The following is a 15,924-nucleotide window of genomic DNA, read 5'->3' as shown; positions in this document are numbered from 1 at the left end:
ATAGTTGCTCATCTCAGGGGGCACTGCGAATAGGCAGGATGTGACATATGTTGCTATTTCCGTTTTCTCGTATTCAAGTGTTGCATGTGAAGTACTTAACGAGTCTGAGCTCTTACTGAAGTGCAGCTCATCCGAGCTAGTAGGACGTATTGCGAAAGAACAGATCACGTGATTAATATGACCTTCTGTTTATGTTTGAAGTGCGTGAAAACGTGGAACCGAGTTTATTATGTAGCTCGGTCTGTGTCAACTGTATGTGCTTGTGTGACGAATCTCACCACGTGACTTAGCTGGAAGAGGACAGTTATACACGCGAATGCGAACGGTGATTTTTTTCTGCCAGAGTGCACACGTGAGCAGACTGCAGAATGGAGGTCTTGGATATATCTACGAATACCCTTCTGTTAATACTCGGTGCATTACTGACAGTATTGATGTTACAGAGGCTAATTAAACAACGTAGAAATCTTCCTCCCGGTCCTTGGAATTTACCAATAGTAGGATACCTTCCTTTTCTAGGTGTGGAAGGGCACTTGACTATTGATCGGCTCTCAAAGAAATATGGGAATATTATTAGGTAAATATATATTTTCTCTTGTTACTGTATTACATATTATAAAGGGTTTAATCAATTTCTATGAAACAATTTTTTTTAACTTGTATAATTATTGTGTAAGGATTGAACATATATCCCAAAAGCTTTGTTAGTATATGAGCTTTTGTAGTATTTTTTTAAAAATAAAAAAGAACATCGTGTACTTTAAATTTATTTAATGTATTGCATTGTTTAAATAAAGTCCTTTGTTGCACAATGGTTAATAGATTATTCACCTCAGTGCACTGTGTACATCTTTGAAAAAAATAAGTAATAAAATGTGTTTAAACTACGTAAATAATAAGCAGTAACAAATGCTTCGATGCTGTTTTATATTTAAATAGCATCCAATATGGATCTTTTAATGCCGTCGTTGTTGGTGATCCTAATACTTTAAAGGAGGTTTTTGACAGTCGAAACTTTATTGATCGACCTCCAATGCCTCACGATATACTTCCTGGAGGAACTGGTAAGTCAGTTTCTCTGTTCTTTAACATTATTATTATTATTATGTGGGAACAGTGATCGGGATACAAGGAGTTCTCTTAATATTTAATCATTGCATCACTTACATACTGAATTAATTATGGAAATGTATTTAGAAAATTCCTTACCTTCTTTAAAATAACGCTTAAGTTTCTTTCAATCGTTGTTTATTTTGCTATTTAAGAAGGGAGATCTCAAAGTATGTATCGCAACTTTGTTGAAGAGATCAGGTATTAAGAATCTTTAAAGTGCTGTAATATTAAAATTATTTAGTTTGTTTGCTTTACCCGCTAAGGCAGACATTGTGCAGTGTTTATTATTATTATTATTATTATTATTATTATTATTATTATTATTATTATTATTATTATTATTATTTCTTTTTATGAGTCTAAACTGAGACTAAATTATACACAGAAATAACTTTTATTATTTTAGGTATTTTATGATTTTCCTGTTTCTTTTCATGTTCATATGCATCCTAAATAAATAAAAGAAATAATTTCTTCCAAAATCTTAATATTTATTATTATTTAGTTCGGTCTGAAATATAATTTTTTTATTTTTATCTCGTTGTCATGGATATGTATTAGAACTGTGTTTTTTTTATGACCCTGATCAGTGACAAATTACATAGTTGAGATAACGTCATCTCACTGAAAGAAAAAAAGAGAAAACTTCTCATAAACATAGAAGAGAAACTGAAAAACATACACGTGAAAGTAGAACAGCGTGTATCTCACAGAATCGTGACAAATAAACTGTAGTTTGTGTTGTCACGGCAGTTACATGGTAGTTTCTTTAAACACACACACACACACACACACACACACACACACACTAGTTTAGATGAGTGGATGGATGGCGAAAACAGCAACGATTATACGTGATTAGAATAGACTTTAAAAATGAATAAAATATATTGCTGTATTGGAAGCAACTTTTTTTAATCATTAATCCATTGAAACAATAATCCAGGAAATTGACTTAACAGTTCCTCAAAATAGAAAGATCAGAAAGTAGAGAATATACCGAAATCTTGGATCACATCAATCACATTAGAAAGCGATATAAATATTAGTTACAGTAGATCTAAAGTTTCTCATAATTAATGACCAAAATTATGTAGAATATAGGAGGTTAAATAACTGTTCTAGGAATCAAAATTTATCTTCATGTATAATCATATCATCGAAATTTCTTTTCATATCCCAAAACATTATTTCATATTCTTTCTCTGGTCACAATGACTAAGAATGTTCTTACTGTTAGTTATAACAGACATCGATATATACGCAAAAACAGCATGAAACCAAAAGGAATAGCGGCATGAGAATGTTGGGATCATAACCTTCGACCCTCGTAACGGGATGTGGCTTTCAAGCAAGATATTTGGTGACTCATAAAATATCACTCGTAAACCAGTGCAGAAAAGAGATAAACTACTCTCAGATATCAAAGTTTAGGTTCAAATACAGAGTTAGCTTCTCTGAATGAAATGTGCACACTAATGTTGGTGGCGATGGGATGAACAGTTCTCCAATTGAAAGCCACAATCCTATATGTATATACATAAAGTTATAGTATACCTGATAAACCAACATTTACTCCTTGACTACACACCTGGGTGTGCCAAAATTCACGCAAGATTTAAATTTACGCCATTTGTGAGGTAAAGTGTAGCCAACGAGAAAAAAAAGACAGCGTGACAGCTGACAGTTCAGGATTATTAAAAATGGAGCGCTACACGAAAGAACAACGCATTTTCATTGTTGAGCAATATTTTAAAAATAATAAAGGATTGGCAGCTACAGTTCGCAATTTTCGTACAAAATATGATCGGAATAGTGATTTAACTTCATCAACTGTTAAAAGATTAATTAAAAAATTCAAGGAAATTGGATCAATTAGTCTTATACACTCCGGCCGTCCTTCAACAAGTCGTTCAACAGAAAACATCGAAGCAGTTCCTGAGAATGTTGCTGAGAGTCCAGGAACATCAATTCGGCACCGTGGTCTTGAATTGGGCATTTCGAGAAGCTTTCTACAGCGTATTCTCACGAAAGATTTGCATCTTTATGCTTACAAAGTTCAATTGACTCAAGAACTGAAGTCCACTGACCACACACACAGCGAAGAGAGTTCGTTGAATGGATTATGGAACAACAACAACAAGTGGATGCTTATTTTTCGAACAAAATCATCTTCAGTGATGAGCCTCATTTTCATCTTGATGGCTTCGTTAATCGACAAAATTGTCGCATTTGGGGTTCAGAAAATCCATGAGTGATTGCTGAGAAACAAATGCATCCACAACGTGTCACTGTTTGGTGCGGATTTTGGCCTGGAGGCATCATCGATCCATTCTTCTTCGAAAATGCGGCTGGCAAGGCAATAACAGTTAATGGTGCTCGCTATCGCGACATGATAATCCAGTTTTTTTGTGCCTAAGTTGCAAGATATGGATGTGGACCACATGTGGTTTCAACAAGACGGTGCCACATGCCATACAGCCCCCAGAAACAATTCATTTACTGCATGAATCATTTCCTGGTCGTGTAATTTCTCGTTTTGGTGATCAGAATTGGCCGCCCAGATCATGTGATTTAACGCCGTTGAACGTTTTCCTTTGGGGTTTTTTGAAGTCTAAGGTTTATGCCAACAAGCCTACGACCACCCACGCCTTGAAGGAGGAAATTGAGCGCTGTATCAACGAAATTAAGACACATTTATGCAAAACGGTCATGGAAAATTTCGAGAAAAGAGTGCGTATGTGCCAGCAAAGCCGTGGAGGCCATTTACCCGATATGCTATTCCATGCATAACCCTATACTGTATACTTTATGAATCAATCAGAAATTACAATTTTAATTAAAAACCTGTGTTTTCTATCAAAATTACTTCTTGCGTGAATTTTGGGACACCCTATATATATCCTGCGTGCATTTGGAAATGCTGATTTATTCTGCGGGATGTGTGTGAAACATCCGAATAAATACGGTCGTCACTCCACTGTAAAACGTTGCATGTGTTTTTTTTTCCGGTTATTTGTATGATCTATATCCTTGTTTCGTTAAAAATATAATAAACAGATAGCAGGCATATTCTGTTGTATTTTAGATTCATATTAAGTTGTTCCCAATTCACCTTAAGTTTACGTGTTTGAGTAATTGGTGACTGACATTTGGCTTAAAATGAATAAGATGACTCAAATTTGAGCCTCTCTTACTTGCATTGGTAAGGCACCGCTGACTTCTTGGTCATTGACATTGGCATTTTTTTTATTAAAATTCATATAATGGAAGTGATATCATGCCGATGATGTTTCTTATTCATCTTTGAAAGGTTTTCTTTTCTTTTTAGGTGTATTTACCATAAATGGAAAGGGATGGGATGAAGAAAGAAGAATTTTTGTTTCAGTTTTAAAGACAGCTGGGATGGGAAAATCTTTTTTTGAAGAACAACTGCAGGTCAGTTTTATTATACAATCCACGTATCTTTTGATCTAATTATAAAACTCACTTTAAGAAAATGTTTAAGATTATTTCAAGATAATAAATAACATAGACTGATTTCTCAATTATGATATCCTTTTAAAATTTTTCTCACTTGAGAAAGTGAGTGAGAGAGAGAGAGAGAGAGAGAGAGAGAGAGAGAGAGAGAGAGAGAGAGAGAGTCTAGAAATATTCATTTTTATGCTTCCTTCGTTAATTGATATAATATTTTTTTATTATTTGTTTCCAGGACGAAATTCACGAACTTCTAACAGAGTATGACAGCTACAAAGGACAATCTGGTGACTTTTCTAAACCTCTTGTTAAATTAATTTTGAACATGTTGTGGCGCCTGAATTTTGGCAGGAGGTTAAGCGAGGAAGAAGACATGTATCATTGCTTAGAAAGAATACGCAAAGCTTTCCTTCCATTTTTTGCTGAGATCATGACTGTTGGCTATATTCCATGGCTGTGGAAAATCCTTCGGTTTTTTAATGTGTCAAGTTTTAGTAAACATCGAAAAGATTTTCAAAGAGTATATGACTATATTAAGTAAGATTTCTTTTTAAATTTGTTGTATTCATTATTTTAAAACAAAAATATGATTCCTATTTTATGGTATAAAATAATAAGTTTTATTAGTATATGATTTTGATTACTATTCCTTTATTCTTAAGAGCTGAGGTTCATCAATGTTCGATGAATACAGACGTGGAGGAAGAGTCTACTTTCATAAGTGCTTACCTCAAAGAAATTCAAAAATCTAAGAACAAGAATACATTTCTATCAAGTAAGTCTTTAATAAGTCACAATTACAGTTAACTAAATTAAAATAATAATAGAAGTACTAAACTAATTATTATTTTAATCATAAAATTATTTAAAATATTTTATTATATTAATAAATTAAACTGTTTTTTTTCCCTTGTATTATCATTATTATTTATAAACACACCAAATCTTTTATTTCATATGTTCTCTACTGATTATGGATGAAGCATTTTTGCTTCACCCAACAAACCAAAAAAAAAAAATAAGATATTAGATCGAGTATGATGTGGACAGATGTGTTTTATTTACTGTGCTAGAAAACCGCGCTCTTTTAGGCTGACTTACACAAATTACAGAGGTATTCCGTAGATCTCGCATTGTACTGGCTCTGACCTTGCCCAAATCCCTACTGTCCTTCCCTCTACACGAAACGTGTACGAGGTTAATGACCTCAGAGGCCCCACCCGACACGAGGACCAGCGGTGGATGTATGGTTTTTAGGCAGGTAGGTAATTTCGATCCGAGCCAAAAAACCAAATAAGTTTCTCGGTTTCTTCACACAATACTACAACATTTATTGCTTTCTTTCTCAATCACTGCTAGTAGACCACCTCACTTTTCAGGATTTTCTGCTGGCAGGTCCTTAGACCTCCGGGATTTTATCAACTGCGAGGAATAGTGCCGTCATCACCATGAGCAAGGAGGAAGATGACGCTTATATCGAATCGCTCAACAAAGGGAGGGCGCTCAGCATTCTCAAAAAGATTGTAAGAAAATTTGAACACGAATTGTCTAGCATTCATAATTTCTACTCCTTGCCAGGAAAAGTTGAGGAGTGCGAAGACACTGCTCAGATGGAGGAGAATCTTGATTTGGTGGTATCAACTTCCCCACATTTTGAAGAGGTCCGTGCGGACAAGAAGCGCAAAACCACAAACGCAAAACCTCCTATGGATTCCGGTATGGAAGATGACATTCCCTGGTCCAATTCCACGGCTTCCCCAAAAAATAGGGTATCCCCGATTGTCCTCCAGGAAAAGAAAAATTGGACACCCTTAAGGTCCACCAAGACAAACCTACAAATACAATACATCTCAGCTAAGAATATGGATGATGGCATCAAAATCCAGTCTGCTACCGTGATGGATAGAATACTGACCAAAGCGTTAGATTCAAGTGACACTCAATACCACGCTTTCTCTCTCTCTCGGCTCAGAGAGGAATCTGAAGTTGGTTTTCCGAGGTGTTATAGAGGACGTAACTACAGATGAACTAGAGCCCAACCTCCGCTACAAGGACCTGCCACCTGTTAAGGTCAGTAAGATGATTAAAGCTTATAAAAGCCTGATACCTCCGGTTTTGGTATAGATCCATTAAGCTTACAAAAATATTTATGACCTAAGATCAATCTGTGGGCTCCAGATTATCCCTGAGCCTGTGAGAAAGAAAGCTTCAATTGAACAGTGCCATAGGTTTCAAATATTTGCCCATGCTCAGAGACTCTGCAAGGCAGAGTATAAATGCCTAAAATGTACCAAGATTCACCCCACTAACATCTGCACAAAGCCAAAAACCACCTGAATAACAGACTCCGAAACAAACAGACAATTTTTCGCCACTACCAGCTCATCAACACCACCCTCTTGCTCCACAATCTCACAGTGTTCAACAAGGACCACGTCTGCAAGGGCCTATGCAGACGTGGCCCGCGCCGAAACGCAGAATCAGAATCAATTAGCAGCGCAGTCAAACCTGACAACTGTCATTAGTTCCTTTCTGGCGAATGTGCTACAGGATTACACAGGTCCAATCCTAAAAAAGATTCCTATATGAAACATGTCAATCCTCTCAGCACTTATTGATGAACAGGAATAAACTAACTGCAGACTCGCTACTGATTATGGCGTGGAATGCTAATGCCTCAAATACAAGATTATGGAGTTCCAAGAGTTCACTCAGAGATTTCATCCAGCGTTGTTTTGATAAGTGATTACACCAGAGGCCATCGGACAGCCCCAAAATTAGGGGATGTCACCACTACAGAGGTGGTGACGCTGCCGTCTTCATTAAAAATTATATCCAACACCATACAGTAAACAATCCCCCAGACCACTAACCTCGAGGTGACTGCCGTGGTGGTTCTTACTAGTTCAGCTTGCAGACTGAAACTTTACGCTGCATACAACCCACCGCAAAAAACACTACTGCACATGGATCTGGATGCCATCCTAGATGCTAGAGAGTCCATCATTATTGCTGGGGACTTAAACTGCAAACACTCGGCATGGAATTGTAGAACTACAAACAACAACTGACGCATTCTCGCCAACTACACCGGATTCAGTTGCGCTGTCGTCGCAGGTCCCACTGATCCTACTCATCACAGCTCGAATGGCACCGCTGACATCTTGGATATAGCCATCCTGCAAAATGTTAAATTTCAATATAATTTAAGAACATTAAATGAGCTTTCACCAGACCATGATCAAGAGCTATTACAGCTGGGAGCGAACAACCTGTCTCTCCCCTCACGCTCATTCATATCTTGACAAAAATGAGAACAATCACTCCCAGAATTCATTGAAACAGTAGTCAAAACCTTTACTCAGCAAATTAATGCAACCATAACGGCAGTTACCTGTTCTACAACTCGCTCTACACCCAGTCGTTTACAGAAGTATGTTATGAAGATGATCAGAGATAAAAATAAAGCTAGAAAAACATTTCGTAATACTCGCGAGCCTCAAGACAAAAGAATCCTTATTAGATTAAATGGAGCTGTTAGAGACGCCCTCAAAGTCCACAGAGATCGGTTGCTGGAAGATAAGTTGACTTCCTTCTCATCTGCGGATCACTCGATTTGGGAACTCTTGAGGAATCTCAGAAACGAAATCAGAACTCTTCCCTACTAAAATCGGACCTGGGCCTTGTGCACACGGTTGCAGAAGACAGTAACCATTGCAAAAACATTTAGAAGGGCAGTGTAAACCTGCTTATGAAAACTTAAACTTTAACCACTGGCATAAAATTCATCGTCATGTCAGACACGTACTAAAACTTCCTGATGCCTGTACTAATCAAATCGTTCCTACTTCACCAGCAGAAATCTACGAGATCATTAAGAACATCAACAAAAAAAAAACTCCTGGTCTAGATGGCATCACCTATTAAGTCATTAAACTACTGCCCCGCAGAGTCATTGTGCACCTTACCAACATAATCAACACGCTCATTAGATTCCGATACTTCCCTTCCCTCTGGAAAAAGTGCTTATATAACCCCCATTAATAAACCAGGCAAAGATCCATATCTCCCGCAACATTATCATCCCATTAGACTGATTTCAAACCTAGGAAAGATTGCCGAAAAGGTAATTCTCACCAGATTCCAATTCACAGTAAATAAGCTGAATATCCTTTCATATGAACAATTTGGATTCCGTCAACATCACTGCACCACTCAACAGATCCATAGACTAACTGAATATATTACCACAGGTTAGAACTGGCATGAAATTACTGGAGCAGTCTTCCTGGACATGGCGAAGGCCTTCGATAAAGCGTGGCATTATGGTCTGCTCCACAAGCTCATTGCCTTTCACATTCCCCTACAGATGATACAATTGATCATACCTCAGCAACAGATTCATGCAGGTCAAGATAAACGGAACTATATTTACCAAGCGCCGCATTCTGGCTCGAGTTTCGCAGGTATCCTTACTGGACGCAATGCTGTTCTCGATATTTATGGCAGATATTCCGCACAATCCAATGTCATCTATCTTGGCCCTTTACACTGATGACACAGCGATAATAACCCGATCTGTTGCCCACACCTAGTCACCAAAAAACCTCAAGAAAACCTACAAATATTAGAAAAATGGTTCTCCAATTGGAAATTACAAGTAAACCCCTTGAAGAGCATAGCCGTATCTCCTATAGGGGACGACAGTATCTCCTATAGGGGACAAATTCCTGTTTAAGACCAAAATTCCTTGGAAAGCAGATACCTTGGTGTACTGCTAGACAAAAGACTAACCTTCAACCACCACATCAAGGACTCGTGTGCGAAGGCATCAAAAGCAATCGCCCAGCTCTGTCCCCTAATTAACAGAAACAGTAGATTACACACCGGAATCAAACTGCTCTTCTACAAACTGATGAATACTATAATCGTATGATTTCGTCCTATAATCACATATGCTTCGCCAGCATGGAGCCATGCCGCCGATACTAATATCATTAAACTGCAGCGAGTGCAAAACAAGTGCCTACGTATGATTCTGAACACCCCATTGTTTCTTAAAGATGTTGAAATTCATCGGGACACCGACATCCCTTATATCTACTCTTTCCTTCAGTCTCTTGCAGCAAAGTATTTCTTAGAAGCGACTACACATCGGAATCTACTGGTTCAACAAGCTGCTGACTATGATGAAACGGATTTCTATAAGCACAAAAGACCTAAATCCATCCTAATTTCAAGATATGATCTATAACCGTCTTGCCCTCTCAGGGCGAACGTATTGCTCATAAACGTTTTTCTTTCACTGTGTCCATTTCAGGTATCGTGGAATATGAAAAGCATCTTGCTTCACCCTTGGATCAGTAAAGTTACAGTTTAAAATGATAGCCAAATCGATTCCAGAGGGTAAAAGATGGCAATGCTGTAGCCGATGAAGTTTTAATTGAGGCTCGGCTATTGCCGCTGCCCACCATGACCAGAACTTATAGCTCAATAACACCCTAAAATCATTCTTGCTTCACCCATCTAGCCAAAAAAAAAATAATAATAAAATAATAAAAATTATTAAAGTTTAAAATGTGTGAATGTGATTTTATGAGCTGTATGGATTTCTCATTTCTCACAGTTGTTGCTAATATTTTAGGTACAGTAAGCACTCATTATGTGTAAGTAATGAACGCAATAAATACGTTCATGTAGCGTAAGTCTCCAAATAAGACGTTAATAGTAATAATAAAATAGAAATATGAACAGAAGTAATCAAAGGTAATTTGTTAACTTACTTTGTTCAAACAAAGATTAAAAAACAAGATAATTTAAATGCTGTATTTACCATTACAAATACAGTCGGGCCTCTTTTCATGCGGTAGATTCGTTTCACAGAAAACCGCATATAAAAAATCGCACAAAAAAGGCCTAACTTATGTTGAAAAATTAGGAATACGTTCCATAATTTTCTAAAACCGCATAAAACCGAAGCAATGAATTAAAATAAATCTAAAATCGCATGAAAAGAGTTTATGAAAATTCAGGAAAATAAGAATGCCTAAATTTGTTTTAAAGCTTTATTCATTTAATTTTATTGAAAAGTAGCATTTTTGTTTTTTACATTTTGTCTTGTCGCTATTAGACAATATTCGGCAACATTTGCGAACTGGTGCGAAATTACTTTCATCACCAGAAAAGCTAGTCAGCGCATCAGATCTGTATGCTAAAATCAACGGTTCTTCACAAACAGAATTAGCCTCATCCTCGTTCTGTGCTGATTTTTTTTTCTTCTGACAATGCAATCAGTGATTAAACTTAGCAATGATGATTTCACTAATTTTTTATACAGCTCGCGATATCCAGACATACAGTTCTTCGGCTCACGTTGGAATTTTAAGGCTCGTTCAGAATTTGTGTCATTAACAAGAAAATGATTTTCCAATTTATTGCACAGTTCAAGACCTTCTCGAATTATATTTGCAGTGAGGGGGAGGGACAGGTTTTTCTTCGAAGATATCCAATAATATCATCATCACTTAAGGCATGATCCACAAGCAATTCGTCCACATCGTCTGGCTGAATGTATCAAAACCTTCTCCACCAATTTCATGCGCCAAAGTAATGATTTCAGCTGATAATGTAGATGTTTGCATGGTTGCACTGTTTGCAACACATCCAGGCCAAACTGCTTTCCAGCAGGCATTTAAAGTTTGTGGTCTTATTTCAGCGATAGCAGATGCAACATGATTTAAGCAGTCCAAAATAGAATTTTTTTCCAAACATCAGTTACTGTTAATGATTCATTTTCTAGTTTATTCAATATAAATTGAAAAGTGTGCTTAACGTAATATTTTTTTAAAAGTGGCAATTATGCCTTGATCTAACGGCTGAATAATGCTTGTTGTATTGGATGGAAAAAACACTACCTGCACATTTGGATGTTCTAAATGCGGATGACTTGGTGCATTGTCAAATGTTAGTGACCAATCAGCAAGAAAGTATAAAGAAAATTTTCCACTGAAATTGAAGATCAAGGTAGTCTGTATCCGGTTCTCAGATCTAGCAATACAGAATACTTTCTCCGCAAGTTCGTATTGTAGGGTGAAAGTTTCGAAACCGTAGTGCCATGATTTTTTAAAAGTAATAGGCTTGCAGATTTAAATTTTAATATGAATAAGAGACAAGCGCCTTTGTTTAATTTTGGTGTTAGGAAATCTCTTATTGAAGGTGTTTGTGACCTAACAGATAGTGATTCATCCACCTCCAGCCTATAAAGCGATCTCCAGGATGTACAAAAGGAGGGGAAAACTATCAGCACGCAGGAGAAAAAGTCTGCATTCACTCCTAAGTACTTATAATAATATAAATTTTTGGTGATCAGAATGGGATATGTCAATGAAAATCAGCACAAATTAATTTAATGATGTTTATATTTAATTGATGTTTAATTAATTAATAATGAATAATTAATGATCAATTATTAATTACTAATAAAAATCAGCAAACCTAACAATTCATTATTAATTAATACATTACAAAATAACGAAGGTGTTCCATGAAACTTTCAGGATTTGTAAAATGTTCCGTCGTAGGAAAAGTTTGGGAAACGCTGGATTACTCTATTATCGGAATGGATTCTCCTTCTATTGACATGCGCAGAAGTGTCGGAAGGTCTCGTAACTTGAAGTTGTGCACCGCACAACTTCAAATCCGCATAAAAAAGATACGCATAAAAAGAGACCCGAGTGTATGTTTCTCTATCGTGCATTTATCTAAATTTCCAAAAATTAGAAATGTTATTTGCAAAAGTACAATTAAAATTATTTGTATACAACAATTTGTAAATTAAAATGTTGACCATAATACTTCTAAGATACACCTAAGTTTTTGATAGAAATTTCAAACGATACATTCAACAAGAATTCTAAAATATCTTGTTATATACTGTTTGATTTGAAAGTATCGATTTTTGTATTATTTTTTATGATATTCGGCATATTTGTATTTATTATTTATTAAATTAATATTTATTAAATAAATTCTAACCTATTAAATATATATTTTTTCCTTTTCTTTTAAGTTCCGATGTTAATAGCAGACACTCAAAGTGTGATATATGCAGGCATGGAAACAACATTAATGGCTATCTCTTGGGTAATCTTTACTGTTGCTGCTTATCCTGAAGTCCAGGAACGTATATACAACGAGATAGCGGCTGTTACCGGTACTTCTCGTAAAGTTTATTGGGAAGATCGCAAAAATATGCCCTACACGATGGCAACTATCAATGAAACTCACCGATGGAAAACAATAATTACATTAAGTGACTTCAGAATGTAGGTATTTGAAATCCGATTATTTTTAACTGTATACAATTTCTGACAGGAAAATATTATGAGAGGCAAGAGTAAAAGAAAAGTGTTAACGAAAGAAGAATATAACCGATTTTAAGAATATCCTGCCATAATGTTTAATCGAAATTATTTCATCCAAACTCATAATTTTATTCAACTTTATCTATATTAAATCATTTATTTTCTTTCTATATTATATTTTCTTTTTTAAATTATTATTTCTACATATTTATATTCCATATTCTGGTCTAATATTTTCCCGAATATATATATATATACACACTACTACTACTATATATATATATATATATATATATATATATATACTACTACTAGTACTGCTACTACTACTACTATATATATATATATATATATATATATATATATATATATATATATACTACTATTCTGGATTCTCACCAAAATATGTCATCGATACAAATTGATCGAGTCGACTGCCTGCTAGAGATAAATGCACTAGCTTCCTTTGCACCTGAAATATCATAGGAAGTACCGAAATATAGTGTCACACTAAATGATATTATCCTAAAAAGGACTAGCGGATGGTCCTTGACTCTTTATCCCGTCATCTGAATGAAGAAAATCTGTGTAGATGAGGTGTTATTGAGCTAAAAGCTCTAGTCACGGCAGTAGCCGAGCCTCAGTTAAAACTTCATTGGCTACAGCATTGCCACATACCAAACGATATATTCTCACAGATATATTCTACCAGATAAAGGATATATTCTAACATATTCAGGATTGTACTTAGCTTATACAATATAAGTGTTTATCTTGAAATATAAATTAATGATTAAAATTCTTAAGAAATGAGCTCTTGTTAAAATATTTTGAAATTATTTTAACTCGTTTTATCTTTCTGATTAAATTATTGCTCTTTATTAATTAACTGGTGATTATTTTAAACATAAAAGGGTCTAGAGAGTAAAACGCAATATAATGAACTTTTAAAACGCAATATAATGAACAATTTATTACTTTCTTCTATAGTGCCATATCAGACTGCCATCTTGGAGGATATTTTATTCCTAAAGGAACTTACATAATTCCAAATCTTTGGGCTTCTCACAACAATCTCGATTCATGGAATAGCCCGGAAAAGTTTCGCCCTGAACGTTTCCTCACAGAAGATGGGAAAGACGTTTTGAAACTCGATGCCTTCATGCCGTTTACTAGAGGTAAGTTAAACAGCATAGCACATTGGAACGAGATAGTTCTATACTTACATTTAACAATCAGAGAACCGATTACTAAATGTAAATATAGAGACAAAATAAACTTATAGTTTTGGACTTTAAATCGCAAACATTTATTGCTAATGAAAATTAATTTACAATGTATTAATAAAAATACAGAAACTTTGTTACAATCAACTACATAATAAGTAGTGGAATTGTGGGCACAATATTAAAAATTCAATAGTTATTTGCAATTTATATGTAATGGACGCAAATATATCACAGTTTTTATTCTTTTATAGGTAAGAGGAAGTGTCCAGGAGAAACCTTAGCAACGCTGTTCACTTATATATATCTGACTGCAGTAATTCAGCAGTTTGAGATTACGTTCCCTGAAGGGATGAAGATGTCACAGAGAGAAACAGAATTAGCGTCTTCCCCATACGAACATAAAATCCTTTTCGTAAAAAGAATGTGAAGATGTCATTTAAAGGCAGAGAGGAATTAGCATAACATTTTTTAAGAAACGACACAAAATTTAAGGAGAATACAATGGTGTGATCTGGCGTTTTTTTTTTTACATAACAGTCACTAATAACACATGATGCTTTTTTTAAAAAAACAAAATGTGAAATGAGTTATTCTTATACAAATTTAAATATTCTCTAATCCGCTCTCCGTAGGTGTTCATGTTGATCTCGTTTCGTATTAAGGGAGGTAAATCATTAAAGATATTTGGAGCCATTTTTTTATGTGTCATTTGTTTTGAATTTTGGAATTAAATATTTTAAGCCCGGTTTTCTGCAGAAGTATGTTTTCTAATGCTAGTACGAATTATCAGACTTTAGGAAGAGTAGCACATTCCTTTAAATATATAATTGTCTATTTGGCATTCACTGTGATGTCTCTATTTTTATCTTAGATAAAATGCGTATTAATTTATTTTGTAACGAGATTAGGGGTGTCATTGTGGTGTGGTGTGATGTATTCCCAGATTAGCATAATTTTTAACAGTCTGTATCCAGACGAAATAAAATGGTTTTAACATTGTCGCAGTTAAGAATATTTTTAAAAAGAAGACACGAGATAGCATCAATATTATTCTGTTGAATAATATTTAAAATATTTAAGTTGCTGTCAATTTTTAATCCTGGATAAGTCATAGTATTCACGTCTTCTATTACATGCAATTACAATTTAGATTTATTTTATAATTTCAGTTATGTAGAAATATACGGATGAAAATAAAATGTTTTGCTAACTGGTGTATTTCTGAGTTTAAAAATTATAAATTTTGTTTTTTCAGCATTGAGAGTACGTTTATTCACCTGAACCAGATTGACACTATGTTCAGATCACTGTTTTATTACCAATGTTTTGCATTTCACTTACCAAATTTGCAATGAATATCTATACCGTGTCATGTCAAAAGTGTTTACCTTACTTGATAAATGTAGATAACAGAAGTCGTTGATGTAAATTATAAATACTACTAACCCAAGCACAGAACGTTGGAGAACAACGCAATTTACCTGTATAAAATTGCTTTAACTTTTGTTAATTTTTAATGCTTGTGATCTAGAGGTTAAAACACTTTTAAACCAGATAAGAGCCAACACCTAATTCCCATAGTCTCCAGGTTTTTTTTTTCTTTTAAATACAAAATATCATGGGTTATCGTGTCTGAATCCTTCTTGAGGTCTGGAAAAAATTCTGAAGTTAGTTTGCATTGGTCTTGTGATGCGTAAATCAATTTTGTGAAGTTCAAAAGCGCGTGATCGGTACTTACTTTC

General features: G+C 35.1%; 1 protein-coding gene across 2 annotated transcripts; it reads left to right on the top strand.

Moving 5' to 3' along the window:
* Nucleotides 1-25: 25 nt before the first annotated feature.
* LOC150101528 (cytochrome P450 2J4-like) lies at nucleotides 26-15,400 on the top strand. Of its 2 annotated transcripts, XM_090400425.1 has the most exons (8): nucleotides 26-577; nucleotides 940-1,064; nucleotides 4,445-4,551; nucleotides 4,826-5,127; nucleotides 5,253-5,365; nucleotides 12,659-12,914; nucleotides 13,944-14,131; nucleotides 14,434-15,400. In XM_090400425.1, exons 1-8 carry the CDS (start codon nucleotides 369-371, stop codon nucleotides 14,607-14,609), a joined length of 1,476 nt encoding a protein of 491 aa, XP_090256551.1. In that variant the 5' UTR covers nucleotides 26-368; the 3' UTR covers nucleotides 14,610-15,400. The 2 variants fall into 2 exon arrangements, with proteins under 2 accessions (XP_090256551.1, XP_090256552.1); XM_090400426.1 differs by lacking the exon at nucleotides 940-1,064 and having other exon boundaries at nucleotides 425-577.
* Nucleotides 15,401-15,924: the final 524 nt, after the last annotated feature.

This window comes from Typopeltis vanoorti, chromosome 11 (assembly GCF_054136105.1).
Source record: "Typopeltis vanoorti isolate ZY-2024b chromosome 11, IOZ_Tvanoo_1.0, whole genome shotgun sequence".
NCBI lineage: Eukaryota > Metazoa > Arthropoda > Arachnida > Uropygi > Thelyphonidae > Typopeltis > Typopeltis vanoorti.
Note: the sequence above shows the minus strand (reverse complement) of the source record. Positions and strands in the feature narration are given on the sequence as shown.